Source organism: Falco biarmicus, chromosome 3, assembly GCF_023638135.1.
Source record: "Falco biarmicus isolate bFalBia1 chromosome 3, bFalBia1.pri, whole genome shotgun sequence".
NCBI lineage: Eukaryota > Metazoa > Chordata > Aves > Falconiformes > Falconidae > Falco > Falco biarmicus.
Window position 1 is genome coordinate 74,978,339 of NC_079290.1, and position 16,762 is coordinate 74,995,100.

At 37.0% G+C, this 16,762-nt stretch overlaps 1 protein-coding gene across 1 annotated transcript in view; it reads left to right on the forward strand.

Moving 5' to 3' along the window:
- The window catches only part of LPCAT1 (lysophosphatidylcholine acyltransferase 1), a 68,365-nt gene that overhangs the window by 40,675 nt on the left and 10,928 nt on the right, over nt 1–16,762 (forward strand). The window contains exons 10-13 of the mRNA XM_056332793.1: nt 4,251–4,376; nt 11,351–11,504; nt 12,382–12,480; nt 15,767–15,905. Of these exons, the coding sequence (XP_056188768.1) occupies nt 4,251–4,376; nt 11,351–11,504; nt 12,382–12,480; nt 15,767–15,905 (518 nt within the window). The remainder of the gene's footprint in view (nt 1–4,250; nt 4,377–11,350; nt 11,505–12,381; nt 12,481–15,766; nt 15,906–16,762) is intronic.

A 16,762-nucleotide genomic window follows, 5' to 3' on the forward strand; every position in this document is an offset into this window, starting at 1 on the left:
CACATTCTGTTTTATGTTCAGAATTTTGTGTGCGTAGTGGATTGGTATGCGGAAAATGAGAAAGTTGATAATTTATTTTTATTTTATGACTGCACAAGTGTTAGACATAGGGAGCTGTTTGGTGTGAGAAGGGAAGGGTATAACAAGTACACTGCTGTGTTTAACAGGTTGGGTTTGCAGGAGGCTTTTGGGGTTTGGTTTGTGGGGTTTTTTTTGGTTTGTTTTTTTTTTTTTTTTTAAGTGACTCGCTGACTTTGGAATTTCATGTAGTGTGATATCAGGAAAGGTAAATGGGATTTCATGGAAGGTAGGGAGGAAAAATGTCTCAAGGTCTTATGTCAAGCCAGACATGCATGTCTGGCTATATAAAATTGCTGAACATTAAAAAGGCCAAGCTTGGGTTAACTGACTATGAAAGCAGCGGTAATATGAAGAAAAGGGGGGGGGGGGGGGGGGAAGCTTCCAAATAAAGATATGAGAAAAGCCGCTGTGTTTCTAGTTTATTAAAAACAGTGAGTTGCACTTGCAATTTGCATCTCAAATTATCTTTTCTTTTCCTAGCAGTTGAATTAAAGTAGAGAAAGATTGCCCAGAGATAAGTTAGAATAGTTTGGTAACTGCTTCTGTAGAAGATCCTGTGAGTTGCAATTGCACCCAGGCTTTACAGTGAATTCTAGTATGCCAGTCTTTATTCAAAGAAATGGAAAAATTCACAAGTCTTAGCACAACTGATGAACATTATATGTTCCCCAGCTTCAGTTTCTTCAGCATTCTGAGCTGAAATAAAGGTCCTTTCATGTTGAAACTGCTAGCCCTACAGAGCTTGTGATTTACCTTCTGAACTCGAGCCCCTTGAACTCTAATTGCCCTGACCTTGGTTGATCCTGTGACTGAACTTTACTGTGAGCAAAACTTGTTTCTTCCTCTTTACTTCTGATTTTGTAATTCTGAAAGTCTGGATATATATATAAACACTGTTTCAGTTCATTTTGCTTTTTTTGAAAGTCCATAGGCTGGAAAATTGCCAACAGGTGAGCAAGAGAAGATGCTTTTATCCTTCTCAGTCCTGTTTTGTGTATTGTGTTGACACTGGGCATACATGCAGGCATTAATTGTAGTGGGAGTTTTCCTGTACTGGTATCACTGTACGTCTGGCCCAAATACTCTTCCTGTAAGGGGTGGACGCAGCTATCAAAAGATGCAGGTTGTATTTTCCCCCCTGATGGTTTGGCTGAATCTGGCATGGTCCCTGCTTTTGTTTGGAAGTTGTTCTGTATCATCAGTTAAGTTTTGGTGTTTGTTGGGTTTTGTTTTGTGGGTTTGGGTGTTGGGTTTTTTTTAATATATATTTTATTCCTCTGGCTGGGCTCCTTTGACATGTTTGGGGACCATTATTTATGAGAAGTTATTTAAATCTGGCATTGGTTCTGGGATGACAGCCAGTCAGGCTTCTACCCTCCCCGTGCCGCCGCGCACACCCCCCCCACCCCCCCTCCCGGCCTGAGTGGCCTGATCTTTCTTAGTCATCTTTCTTTTGATGTGTTTGAAAAGCGTCTAGCTTTTAGTTTTAACACGTTATTGTTCCTTGCTTTGGCTTCTCACCTTATGGTTATGTTTTAACTTGTCTGTTTTCCTTGAGAGAATGTTTTTTAAAAAAGTTTTTGTTCTAATTGCCACCTTAATCAGTTGCTGAGTCATACTGGATTTTTTTTTGTCTTCTCAGAATCTTTTTTTGAAAAGTGTCTTGTCACTTCTGATTCCATAAGATGTGTTGTTTTGTACCACAAACGAACACTTTACACTTACAGTTTCTTCTTTTAACTTTTAACTAGCTTCCCCTTTTCTGTGTAGCTGCCCTACTCTTCAGCTGTTTGTCTGTGAGCTCCTGTATTTCTGTTATGTGCTATACCTATTGTTGCCTTAAGATCTGATGAAATTTCGTGTAATGTGCCTGGCTGGACAAGATCTTTGGTTATTACCATATTCTTTTATGTAAGCCACTCTGGTTAGTACTGCTTATAGTGTCTCCTTGCTGCCCTAGTAGTTCATCTATTTCACTTTCAGTTAATAGGGCTGTCTTGTAAGGATGATCTCGTGTGCACACAGTACAAAAAAAGGAATTAACTCTCCTTCTGTCATCCACCCCTTTTTCTTCTTCCAAGTAAAACTGATTTTGTATTATACCAATTATTTCACGCTGTATAATACGATGTTATATTGAATACCATATAAAGAAATACTGACAAGACCTGCAATACCTGATCTCTAATTCAGGTGGAACTTGGAAATGAATTTAAATCCCACAGCATGGGGGAGTTCTTCATCTGGATTTTACACACCATTCATTACTATGTTAACCATAAGTCTATGGGATGAAACACGATACCACAAGAACCTTGTGTCCATTCCATTAATGTGACTTCTGATTTGCAAATACTACTAGGACACTATTCATAGGAGGAGTGGAGTGATGAAACAGGGACAGATCAAGAAGTGAAAAATCTGGAAGAACTGAATCTAATCCCTTCATATCGCCCACACGGGGCAGTCTAGCCTTCAACAGTCTGCAGGATTTTAAGAAGCCTTTTCTATGTAGCTGTATCTTTTCATTTAGTTGACTTTTTACTTTTGTTCCTTCCTGTTTGTTTCTTCTTGCAAGGAGGAGGCTGTTCATCTAAAATCACTACCCTGTATGTCCTTGTTCAATTCATAAGTAGATTATAAAAGATACCTAATTTTTTTAATGTATTTGGTACTTGAGCTTGAATATCTTAGTGATGTGTTCTTCCTGAATATTTGACTTCCTTGGCCTTAGAGAGAAGAGAGAAACCCTGATCAGTAGGGTTTAATGTTAAGTGCATGTCTTACTAATATGTTAGAATCCCTGAAGTTTGACAGTTAATTGGTGGATAAAAGAGAACTGGTTTATGCTACTTATGTTGGTGTTCAAAGGCCTTGTAATGAGATTCTGGGGAAGAGGCTACTTAACAGAAATTAGGTTGTTATTACATGAGCGGTAACTGCCATTACAGATCAAACTGTCCATAATAAAATGTAAAATTAAATGCAGAGTTTTTGTCAAAGCCAAAATGACTGTGGCATGCCTCAGGGTTTTGTATCGATCTTGTCATTACTGTATTTTAACTTCACAGATCAAAAAAGTAGTAAGATAGAAAAACCTATAGGTGGAAAGAATGAAGGTAAGTCAAGAAGAAAAATTTTGTGAAGACTTCATCAAGTTAAAAAAGGTTGCACAAAGGAGATCACTTTCTGTACTAGTATAAGTAAAATCAAGTATAATAGAAAACATGCAGATGAGCTACTTATATGGAGCAGTGTTTGCTTTCTAAATTGTCTTATGTTTGTACACTGAATTCTTAAAGGTCTCTTCCAAACTGAAGGGTCTTTCTCTCAACTTGGGTGCAGCAAATGCAGTGCAACTACAATATCTGGATTTCTTTGAAATCTCTTTTGGTGCCGCTATTACTACAGAGCACCAAGTTAGAAGTAAAGCAAAAATAAGTACTTAATTGTTTGGCATATAAAAACTTGGGAATATTTTGTCTTCTACCTTTCTTGTGTTACTGCTGGTTTTGGCTGGGATAAAGTTATTTTTCTCCATAGTAGCAAGTATGGGGCTATGCTTCGGGTCTGTGGTGAAAATAGTGTTGGTAGTACAGGGATGTTTTTGTTATTGCTGAGCAGTCCTTACACAGTCAAGGCCTTAAACCCTTGTGTTTGCTTAGAGTTTACTTGCTAGAACATAAAGTATAAAAGCCATTCTTTATAGAGTAGTGTTGCCTGTTGTATAATTGTAATCTTATCTGAAGGTAATAGTTGTTCTGCCTGGGTGATTATTGATTTGTTAATATGTTAGTATAATAATATAAAAATTTAATGTAACTATTACTAAATATATTTTTGTTCTAGATTAATAATTCTGAAACCCTTGTTATTCACTTCAATGAAAATATTAAGGAATTTGAAAACCTCTGCACTGCCTAATTTTTCTCTTTTATTCTTTTATATTTTTGTGTACTTGTAAAGTCAAAATAGATGTTCTGCAATTGATAGAGTACCATATTTCATTCTTTCTATGTTGAACTTCCTTTTATGGGCTCACTCTTATAGTTCTTTGTAATAGAGAGCATAATTGTTACAGGATTTCTTGCTATAAACTCAGCAGATTAACTCCTTTTTTTTTTTTCTTAGATTATTTTGCTTTAACATGTTTCTTTGGCTTATTCAAGGGCATTGGGAGTTCCAGTGACAGACTATACGTTTGAAGACTGTCAGCTAGCTTTGGCTGAAGGACAACTTCGTCTGCCTTCAGACACGTGTCTTTTAGAATTTGCAAAGCTTGTGAGAAGCCTTGGGTGAGCATATGCAATATTTATATGTAAGGTGCATCTTTATTATATATGTTTATAGTTTTCTCTTCATATAAAAATATTGCATTTATGAATATATATGGAATGTTGTCATACTACAATTGAGGAAACAGTAATGTAAAATTAAACCAATACTGTTCTACGTTTGCAAGCAGCACCCCTAGATCTTAATGAGTAGATTATAAAATTATTATTTTCAGTCTGAAATTCAGTTAAACCACAACACAAGTGAGCAGAGTGTCTGAAGTGTTTATTCCTGAACAAAGCTAGAAGACATCTCCTGAAGGGGGTCAGGAGTACTGTGGGATTCCTAATATTTGATACAGTTAAGAGTTAATTGACCTTTCCTGTGACATCTATGAAGGAAGAACAGTGCTGCCATAGCAGTCTTGTGACTGGATTAACATTATAATAGTGAGGGCAGAGGGGTCACCCTTTCCCAAGAAGCACAAAGAAGTGCTTGATCTTTTGAGTAGGTTACTGCTAGATGGACTGTCTAATGAAACTGTAGCTTAGGATGTGCAGTGTGGTTCCTCTCTTCTCATAGCATCAGTTCCCTCTGGCTTTGCCTTTCAGAAGAGCTTCAGCAAACAGTGGAAAAAAAATCACATAAACTAAATAGTAAAACTTGTTGCTCTGTTTTCCAGGTTTTTTTCTCCTGTTTCTCTTCCCATCCTATTGGACAACCACAAACTAAATTTACAGCCTCATCCTGTTAACTGCTTTAAGATACAAACACCCCTTATTTTTTGTCTCCTCACCTGAAAGTATAGAGCACAGTTTCATATTTCCATTCTGTACTTTATTTCCTTCCACTAATTCTTCCTTCATCTTCCAGCTGGTATACATAAATGAAAAAAAAAAAAAAAAAATCTATTGGAGAATACACAGTGTAGGACAGCATATATTATGCATTCAGATGACAAGCATATATTGATTCATTGTTGGAACCTCCATCTGAAAAGACTTCCATTATGACAGGAGAGAATTCTAAGGGGAAACAGATTCTTGCTTTGTTCTAAAGGCTCTGAATTTACAGTACTAAGGAAGAAAAGCAAACACCACCAAAAAAAAACAACCCAAAAAACCACCCACATCTGTTATCTTGCAGTTGATAATCCCAGGATTCAGTTTAATCCTCTTGTTAAATTGTCTGGCTTCTATCTGCTCAATTTAAAGCTGCTCTTCTAAATTATGCTTTTCTGGGTGTTTGGGTTTTTTTGCCTCTAAAACAATTTACATCCATTTGTGTGTGAGGTTCCCCACAACAGAAAAGTTATGTCTGGTTTGAGCAATTGTACGTTGGTGAAATATTTTCCTGTCTTGATTTGGATCTGTGCCAATAAGAAGGCTATTATGATGGTATTTTTCTGGCACAATTGGATGAAGATTGTAATGTGACTTCATCTCTAATGCATGTTTGGTGATGCAGTCATTTTGCTGTTTATTCAAAGGTTTTGAGGCCAAGGAGGCGTTAAGTTCATCTGATCACCTCCCTAAATAACTGGAACAGTAAATTTTATTCAATGGATTTTGCATCCAGTCTAAGTACTTGTTTTTGAGCAATAACATACCTTCAAGGCAACATCCCATTTTAAATGCAAGATTTTCATAGTAAGGCAAATTCAGACTTGTTTTTGGTTTAGACTCTTTGAAATCAAGTTATACCTTATTTTGCTACCCTGGAGAGTTACTTCTGTTCATGTTATGTATCTACAGGGTTCATGAACATTGTCGGTAAAATTTGCTTAGTCTGTGCCCAGCTGGATAGGATCCAATCCAGAAGCCATGCAGCCACAGCAGCAAGTTCTTATGCTTCATCTGATGAAGAGCTTGGGCTCTGTTAACACACCTATACAGCTGCCAGGTCACAGCCGGCTGAAACTCAGCTGCCTTATACTGAACTCTGTGGTAAAGACTGCTGTATCAAAGAGATCAATTGATCATAGTCTCATCTTCTCAAATTCTTCATTCATTAGTCCTCAAGGAGTTATGCTTCTCTTGAGCCTGATAATCTGTCTGACCAATGAGCTGATTACTAAGCTATATGCAGTCTTTATTGTAGCCTTCATACACTGTAAATCCTCTGCTTCATTTGGTGATTTAGTCTGCAATTAATTACCCCACTGTTTAAAGCAATTCTCCATCTGTACTTTGACTGAATCTATCACCATGTTACATTGAAGCTTGTTTGGATTTTGTGCCTTATTAAGGACCTCTGGATATCTTCTCCTTTAGAAAGTTTTAATACAGTATAATTAAGTCTCATCTCCATCTTTTTGCAATACTTTTTATGAGCTGGTTTAGGGTAGTTGCCTGCAAGGAGGATACACAAGTTCTGATTTGAATTGATTTGTTCCTATTGTCTCAAACTTTTGTTCATTCTAATTCCTGCATTCACTTTGCCTGTGAACTAAAAGGAGCTTCTAGCCTTAATTGTTGGTTCCCCTTTCTTATGGAACTGTAGCTTTTAGGCCATCTGTAGCTCCTTTGAGAATTCCCAGTTTTCAGTCAAATAATTTTTCTAATATTTTCAGTTGTGATTATTCTCAGTTTTATTTTCTGAAAATTAGATCTCTCTTCTCTCTTTAAAAAAAACCCAAAAACCAAACATAGCGTATATCCAAAGTAGAATTTTTTTTAGTGCCTGTGTTGTGCTTGTTGTCAGATGAGGCTTATAAAATCAGGTCTTGATGTAACCTGAGATTTTGCTTAACTAATTTTAGTGGTCCATGCCTTTTGCATCTTTGGAGGAGAAGTAGTATTAATAGGCTCATCAGACTTCTGGGCAGGATCATCTGTTTGCTTATCCTCTTCTTGAATTTTTTTTTTTTACTGATCTCTCTTCTTGTTTTCCATCTGCCCTTCAATTTGTTAACATTCAGTACTCTTCTACTGTATTACTTACATAATTGCTTCCTGGTTGTTTTTTTTCCTCCCAAACCTTTCACTTTTAAAAGCCCAGGTATGATTTGGAACCTTAAGCAAGAGTGAGTGAGGGTGTCTCACAAAGTTCTGTTATAGTTTTCTGCTTCCTGACTTTCTGTATTCACTTGAAAGTCCTGCTGGCAAATACTCTGTAAAAGTTAAGATTTTTCATCTTATTTTCTCTTAAATTTCTTTTTGAAAGTTAAGCAACACTGGTACTTGTACAAGATGGCACATTTTCTCTTCCAGTATGGTAGTTGGCTTCCACTTTGTGTGTCAAAAAGCAGTAAGTCTAGAAAGTACAGCAAGGACGTAATGTGGTGTCATGGTGAATGTGCATTTTATTATTGGCATACATGTGGCACAAGACCCTTTGATTTGGCAGGTTCTTGATCTGATGTGTGCATTTAGTACACGGACTCTGAGGTTCTTTGTATTTTTTACTGAAGACAGTATGGCTTTGCTGATTATGTCCACTTCTTTTAAAAGGTATGGTTTGCACCAAATCATCCTTTTCAGGTCAGATTTCAGAAGAGCTCTCTGTGCTTGCCTTCTAGATTTCTTAGTTTTCTCAGTAGGATTACTCTTAGTAATTTAATCTTTAACAACAAGCAGCAATTTGTTTTGGAATTCTTTTTGGATCCTTAACTGTCTCCTTCATTTGCCTGAGTATTATTGGCATCCTGTACCCATGTGATGGGTACTAGTGATGTCTGCCCTGGAAGAATATTCTACAACCTTAGCAAGCCGGTAAGGTTTACCTCCTTAAATACTTCCTGGCCCTGGTGAAATTCAATGTTGGTAAACCTGCTTGTGTTGAATCAATTCTGCTGTCTCGTAAAAGCCATAGTATTTTGGTGAGAATGACCTGAATTAAACAGCAGCTCCATTTTGACTATTGTTCTCCAATATTTTATCCAGTTGGCCATGAGGATTTTACCAGGCAGTGCCTCTGTAGACTCATAACATCTGAAAGGAGATAATAATCTTACAGGCCTGGTGCCTGTCTGTTCTTGCTCACTAGCCTTTACCATCCAGACTACTAGGCAAACAACTGCTGTCCGTGTGTGCCTGAAACGGTGGTCCAGACTGCAGGCAGAACTTTGCATCCCCAAAGTTCTCACAGCTAACAGTGCCGTGACTTCAGCGTAATCAAAGGTCATCTATAACAAGAAAAAAACTGGAGAATGTCGACCATCTGCATTCATGATAAAAGCAATACTGGCCGTTACAGGAGGTGATCATGCGTCAGGCTTAACCAAATACCAACCATGATAGCCTCTGCCTCATGGATCTGGGCAGGGTATGCTGGAGTATTTGGAAGGTCGGTTTTGCAGCTGTTTGCACTATCCTTTCTCCATTATGACAAGAAGTTGTGCAGAAGTACATCAGCTGAAACAAAATTAAATGTATTTTGCTTTTCTGGCTCAAGGTATGTTTCTCAATGAGTTTGCAGTTTACAGTAGATAGCTACAGGATCTGGCTGTTCTTCTGCAACTTCCAGCTTTGTGAGACTCTAGTTTTTTGGCATGTTCCCAGCACGCAAGAAAGGGGTTTGTTTTCAAATAGTTAAATACAACTAGAAACTAGCTTTAAGGAGGTAAGACATCTCACTTGCTAAAAATGGTGGTAATTATGCTGAAAATATTGTACCTTCAGGGATCTAGTTTTCCTTGTGATTTAATGCAGAGCTGTTAATAATCTTGGAAAATGCCCTTTCTATCTTCAAGGACTTGGGAATGATATTTTGTTCTCTTTTGTGTGCACTGGCCTAAAAAAATGAAGCAAAATGCCACAACAGCAAATAATATCATGTATCATAAAGACTAGATCCTGCATGGAAGCCATTATGTAAATAAGCATGATTTCACGAGCAGACATCCACTGTTGGCTCTGTAGCTTTTTATAGCCTTTATTGGGATATAAGTAAAAACTTAGAAGGAATTGAGACGTTCAAACTGTTTCATTTTGGTTCAGAACCTATTCTGGAGTTTAGAATACTTGGCTTCAAAAGACTTCAGCATAGCAGATATTGGTCATCTATACATCAATTATTTTCTGATTCTGAAAAGGGTAGAAGGAAGTGAGCCCACCTTGAATTAAGTACAACACGGTCATACTCAAGCCAAAGCAGTAATTGCCTTGCTGATCTTTGAGATGGACTCACATCTCTTTCTATATTTATAAAATCCAAACCACAAAATGTTGGTAAGATTTGTAGCAAGCCATGCTGCACTCTGTACAAGGTTTTGCCTTTGAATTTTTTAGCTTTTTAGTCTTAATTGACTGGTGAAGAGATCTCAGAAGTCTCAAATGCTACTTGCCAGTTCTAGGAGGTGAATTTTGAGTCATTTCATTGCAAATCAGATCTCTGTGATTTAGAGACAGATGTTAAGACTGTCTATTGTCAGTGGTAGCGTATCTCAAGGGAGGATTTGGATGCCAGCTATCCTTCATCCTACAGTTAAAAACTATTTCAGTTATTACAGTGGGGATGTATTGTCTGTGGACACTTCTTATGGCCTGCATGTGAGAAGCTGAGTCCTGTGTGTATTTCAGATCCTCCATGAATGCCTTTGCCATTGTTCCTGCTGCTTTTCTACTTGATCATGGAAAATGAATGTTTGCAGAGGAATGTTTCACTGCGCTTTTTATAGTGTCTAGGACCAAAACTTAAGATATATGTGTTCTCCATCCTGGCATTAAAGCACCTATGTTCTGTAGGGGCCTCGGGTCTCTGGAAGAATTCTTGCATGTTCAGGTCTTATAATTCAGCAACGCAGGGCTTGGTGATGTTTGCTTAGTCCATTTTTGGTAAGTCAGTTTAGGTAATGACAGACAACATAGTAGTGTTATTGTTTAAAAGTAGTGATTTTTAGGTAGAGTCGTTTCAGCAAGCAGTCAAGGTCTGGAGTTGACGTATCAGATAATTTTGGCGTCAGGAATGCTCTTATCTTTTTTCAGAAGCTCCTGAGAATGCTGTTACTAAGTATTGTATTCATTCTTGTCACTGTGACAAAACTGCTGAGTTGTTCCAGCTGCAGTCTGGGAACAATTCTGGTGTGAGCTTGTGAGTACTGCTTTTCCTTATCTGCAGCAGCGAACAGAGCAAAACAGACAACTGCAGAATATTGTAGAAGATTTTATGGGCTGCTTCTGTCTTCTGACTGGGAAGTTTGGATGCCCGCATTACCCTAAATCAGTTCAGAGGAAACCTGCTGATCGAGATTTTGTTGATGTTATATTAGGGAGGGAATTTAGAAGCACCATTTAGTCATAGTAAGATTTATTTTTGCAAAGCAAAAGCTGAAAGCTTGACTTAAGGGAAAAAAACAACAAAACCAACCAACTAACTGTGCAGTAGATACCTGCATAAATCTAAAGCTGTTCTTTCAATGGTCCAAGTCTGATTCGGCAATCAGAAGGACTGAGGGAATTTCTGTAGCTGTATTAACTGCTATAACTTTGGGTCACCTCATAATGGTGTCCAACTCTGGACTGAATGTGAAAAATGAGGACTGACAAACAGGATTAACAGTATAATCTGTATTATGCAATCCCTGATTTCTTCTAGGCAAGTTGCATCAGGTCTTTCCTGTTCAGTAACACTAGTAAATTTGGAATTGTAATTGGTTTATGTTACTGTCCTACAATAGGGCCATATCCAGGTGACCTAAATCCTACCTAGTTCTCAATGCCTGTTTTTTCTTACTAGCTGGTTCTAGACTGTGTTTCTTGTTCATGTTGAACTGCTTACACATACGGTTTATAATCAAGGTAGAATAAATTACATAAAATTGACCAGGGTTCCTAAGCCCTTGCCATAATTTATAATACAGTTCAAGAACTAACAGGAGACTTAAAATTACAGGAATACATGACTTTATAATAAAGTTGCTTAGTAATTCTGATTCCAGATTTTGTAAAGCTTTACACCATTATCATCCATTGTTTCATTTGATATATTGGAAGTTGTATTGTTAAACTGGGTTTTTATTTTTAAAATGTGGAAAAAAAAATATGCTTTCTAGGCTGAAGCCAGAAACACTTGAAGATGATCTTGACAAATATGCTGGAATTGCCATGAAAATGAAAAAAGAAAAGGTTGACCTTAAAGAGTTTTCAGCATACTTGGAATTTCCAGTTTCTCACACATTAGAAAGTATGTTTGCACTTTTTGATGAGGTAAGAAACAACATTGTGTTTAAAAATTATACTACTTTTGGTAAACTCTGCTTTAGCCTAATTCTGTTCCAGTTGAATTCACTGAGTCTGATTTGGGCCAGCACTAAGTACTTTTGAGCACTTCACTGCAGTATTTGTCTGCTGCATTTCCCTTTCAGCAAGGTAAGGACACCTGTCGTCAGCTAAAAGCATGCATTCAGGTAGAAATTAAAAGGAGTATTAGTTGGACAAAACTGATCTTCTTTCTAGATGCAAAATATGAAGAGAAAAAAGATGGTTTCAGGCTAAACCTCTGCTGCAGCTTGTTGCAACTGAATGCAATGCCTATTAGCTGATATTTCCCTTAACTTGTAAATAAATGATTTGTTCTTCTAGGATGTCTGAAACCCGAAGGACCTAGGAAGGTGACAAATGAGCCAGTTTTTCATTCCTCTGGCAATGAGTCAGGATAGGGGGGATGGCTATTATCTTTGGATGAGGTGCTGTTTGGACCAAGAGATGGATATGTCCACAGTGTTCTCTGTTAGACGAGAGAGCAGATGTCATGTATTCAGGGCTTAAATTTGGCTACCTTGTCTTCTGGTTCTCTGATTTTAATTTTGACCCAGTAATTCAGATGGTTTAACATAAAAATCTTAAATATGCAAGTGAAGGGTGACAGTAGCAACACTGTCTTCCAAGAATCTTTCAATTGTGACTGCTGACTGAGACTCTGAAAAGAGCCCGCAGAGCTTTGACCCAGGTTCTTGCCCTGAATTCCATTTCAGTGAGACTTTTTTGTAATGATCTTCCCGAATATTTTGCATCTTTAGCAACTGTTAGTTATGAAAGTTCTCAGACAAATTGCAGTGTTTTGAGCTGACATTTTCCTTCACAGAATGAAGATGGCATAATTGACATTCGGGAATTTGTCATTGCTTTGTCAGTTGTCTGTAAACCTTCCAAAACTCTGGAAACAATTCAGTTGGCATTTCAGGTAAGCGGCATTTTCTTCCACTATGTAGTATACTTTAAAAAAAATAAAATACTGCCACTAGACTTAACAGAAGCTTGTTTCACATGCTCTTTTAATACTTAATTCCATTTTAAAATAACAGTAATGGAAATGTGATTAAGAGGTCATGTTCAGAGGGAATGCACTGCAAGTTTAAGTTGTGTAAAATGATGGAAGTTTGCAGTTTGAACTAGTTCTCCATGGTACTCTGGTAGAACCTTTTTCAGCACCTTGAGTCTCAAACATGAAGTCCTTTGTATTGATTCCTCTAAACGAAAGGCTAATGAGTCGTGCTTACTACTTTTATAATGTTTCAATCAAGCATTATTTTTCAAGTTAATGAAGTATTTTAAAACTTTTCCTACATGTTAATAGAGATTAATCTTTTTACCCCCTTTTGTCATCCTGATAAGATTTTCTTCCCTCTTAGTCTTACCATGTTGCTGTGTTGGTCCTACGGTCTCTGCCCAGACTTTATGCTTCCCCAGAAGCGTTCCTGGTCTTGTTCTAGCCTCAGTGGTTTGTTGCAGCATCAGCATAGATGGTTAATGCAGGCTTTTTGGGAAAATGACAGTGGTAATACTTAATGTTTGTAATTCCAGTGGTTTTGTCGGACACCTTGATTTATTACTTTTTACTCTAATTTCTTTAATGTTGCTATTCCAACATGCAAACTTTGCTGCATCCTGTGTTGGCTTTTCCCTTTGCCTCGAACTCACGTGATCTTTAGAGTTACTGAAACTGAATAGTGCTAACTCTTGATCTTGTCATCACTGGTGAATGCATGGAGTTGAGAACATTAACTGCATGGTACTACGTGGTAGCCTTATTTTCTGAGTAGCTTTTTTCAGGTTCTTCAGCATACCTGTATTCTATGTTTTACTAAAGAAATGAGGCTTCTGTGAATGTTGAGCATACACATCTATCATTCTTACCCTTTGGCCAGTGTGAAACAATTTTGGCAAAGGAGGAAGCAGGAACAAAAATATTTATATCCTACAGATATTGTGAAAATCTGCCCCGTAATAGCTGCTGTTACTTACTGCTACTTCTGAGGGAAAAGCAGAAAAGTCTCTTGCTTATTTTATTTGATCTATATAATGGCATAGAGAATGGTCAGGTGCTGTTTGATCAGCTCTGTCTTCATACTAAAATGAACAAGCTTAAAAGTAAACTTGAATATGGCTTTTGAGCAGTATTTCAGTGATGTCATGACACATAATGGGCAATATACTGTTACTATTTTAGGAGAAGAAAAGCTCAGATTAGGTTATTATTTGCTTTTTGAAAGCACCTAACTTTAATAGAACTGTTTCTTAAAAAAAAAAATAAAATCTGTTCTTCACTATCTGCTCTATTCTTCAACTCAATACATCATTTTGAGTTCCCTGATTAATTGCAAAATACAAAGTTAGCTGTAGAACTGCAAAGAAGTTCTGTGTATGTATGAAGAAGAGGAAGCACTCAGCAAGGGAAAGAAGGCATGGCTCATTTTATCATGCTAATGATGATTGGAAAGGTTAAAAAAAGTCTTGAGATGAGGAAATTTTGCTTGCAGTATTCTTGAAAAAAGGTAAAGAGAACTTTTTAAAAATCCTTTCTTCCTCCCCTTTCCTGGGTTCAGGTACAGTAAGATATTCATACAGCTTGTTGGGAGCTATTGAAGAGTCTAGCCAGTTCATGAATGTGTGACTTCAAACAGTTGCTGTCCTCTGCCATGTGCTGCTTTTGGCAAAGCACCTTGCTTTTTGTTTTCAGGGATAAAGTGCAACATTTCACATAGCTGAACAAGTTTTCCAAGTGGAAGTGTTTAGTATATGGTTGAAGAACTTGAAAAATAGGAGTTACTAAGCCACCAGAGTTCTAAAGCAGTAGGCAATTAAAACAGAACGGGGGATTATGGCAATGAAGTCAAAGAGCAGCACTGCAGTATAAGTGCTGTGCATTCTCCCTTCCTAATTGCTAAGGAAACAAAAGTGTGTTGCAAATCTTGCCAATGTAATGTTTGTGAGCCTTACCATCAAGTATCATCTTCTGACTACTTGGTCTGTCAAAATATAGCAAGTTTAAGTAAACAGGTGTCTTGTCCTGGCCCCTACTCCTTGTGAAACAATGTGCAAGTTTGGTGCTCAGAGAAAAAGACAAAGATTCCCGATTTGAGCATGAATGTAGTCTTCCATAGTACTTCACTATTTTTTTTATTATTCCTCTGACTTTTTTATTCTATTGAGGAATAAAATATAGCCATTGTCTTGTGACAGCAACTTCTGTTTGTGAGAAGAATACATACTTATGCCTGTATTGTTCAATTTCATCAGTTCCCACCTTCTCAATGATATGTAGAAACTAACAGGAATTTTCCAAAATAGCATTTTTTACATGGTTCAGTATTGTTGAATGCAGTGTTGTCAAGCTTGAAAATGAGACAAGGATGTTTCAAAACCTCTTCTGTCTCAATTTCCATTGCACAGGCAAATTAAGTTACTTTAGAAAATATGATGAAGTTCTGTTTGTTACAGATGTTTTGAAATACTTGGGCCCTTTTTCCAGGGGAAAACACTGTAGATATAGGAAGATAGTGAGACTGTGAACAACTATTTTTAGTTATCAGTCTCCTGTCCATAGTGAAGCTAACTCTTTTGTGAGGAAACTCTTTGTTTCAGGACTTAGGAATATGCAAATTATTATTTCCTAGAATTTTGAACAAGCATTTGCAGAAAATTATAGGCCCATCACTTTTTGGAGTAGGATTCTCCTGATTAATACAAAGCCATTTAGATGTTGGCATTTTATGCAAACTGACTGTTGAATCAGTTGGATATTGGTGAAAGGAATCTTGAATTTTACATCTGACCATGTGGAAACAGTACCTGCTTTAGGTTGACCTAAATGTATCTCCTGATTCCACAGACTCTCTTGAAGTTCGGACATGTAGCGCAATGGACTAAAAATTTTTCTTAATTGTCTGCAAAATATTAAGTTTTAAACAGTCTTGTCTCTGAATATTGCTGAAATGCCACGGGTTGGACATGTAAACATAACTTTTTTCCTGAATATAGCAAGCTTTACTTTCTAAGCATACACAGGTTAAACCAATAGGCAATACTGTCTTTTACGCAAACTAATGAGAAATCCTTAGTAGATCACAGCAATCTGAGAGTGACTAGAATTTCCAATACCAAATTCTAATTTTGCATAGCTTGTGTTGCTGTTTATAGGAGTTAGCATTCAGCTTTGCAATGATTTATCTTGCTGTCTTGATTCATAGCTGTACCAGTCAGAAAATGAAACTATAACAGCAGAGGATTTGGCTTGTATTCTGAAGACTGCCATGGGTGTTTCACAGATTAATGTTACACATCTTTTTAGAGCTGTAGATGAAGAAGAAAAAGGAGAGATTAAATATGGTAAGTATTTTAAGTGGATCTTAACTGTCACAAAATACCAAAGTTCTGTGAACTCATGTTGATATACAAACCAGTTATATTTTTATTAAACTTAACCTTTTAGTTAACTTGTTGACTTTAACAATTATAAAAGCACTGCAGACAAAGTATATTTCCATTTTAGAAAACATATTCAAGTTTCACCTTTGATATCAAATGTCAGGTTTGCATGTTTTGCAGAGGTTTCCCCTTCTACATTGTCAGACAAAATACCTAGATTAGCTCTTTCAGCATATTCTGTTCTGTGACTTCCATGTGTGTGAGTATCTATGTTTAAGATAGCTCTGTGCTGTTGAGGCAAATAGGATCCCAAGCACTTTTCTTTGGGTTCTGCTGTGTATAAGTTTGATAAATATTCCTTAATATCTTCAGAACTTGTTCCAGCAAGATCCAAAATGTCTACTTACTGAGATCTGTCAGAAACATTACCCTGTTCAATTCAGTCCTCTCTGGAGTTTGAGATTTTTCATTTGGATCCAGTACTGATAAAACATTGAGGGATGGTTCCTGGCAGAGTTGTCAGGAGATGGATTTGGATACAGACTATTGTACTTGTGTGAACAACTGTTTCAAATTTTCTGAATTTATTTTCTGAAAAGATACAGTAGTTTTTTAAAGAATTACTTGGAATGGGATCTACAGTAAATATTCTAGTCATTCCCATGCAAAAATGATTATGCTTAAGGTGACTGTAAGAGCATCTTTGGTACTCTTGGTTGAATTATTATACTTGTCTTACCTTAGTTGGGCTAACTATCAGAATGACCTTTCCCAAAAAAGGCTATATTTTCATAGTTGTTAATATGATGCACACATGG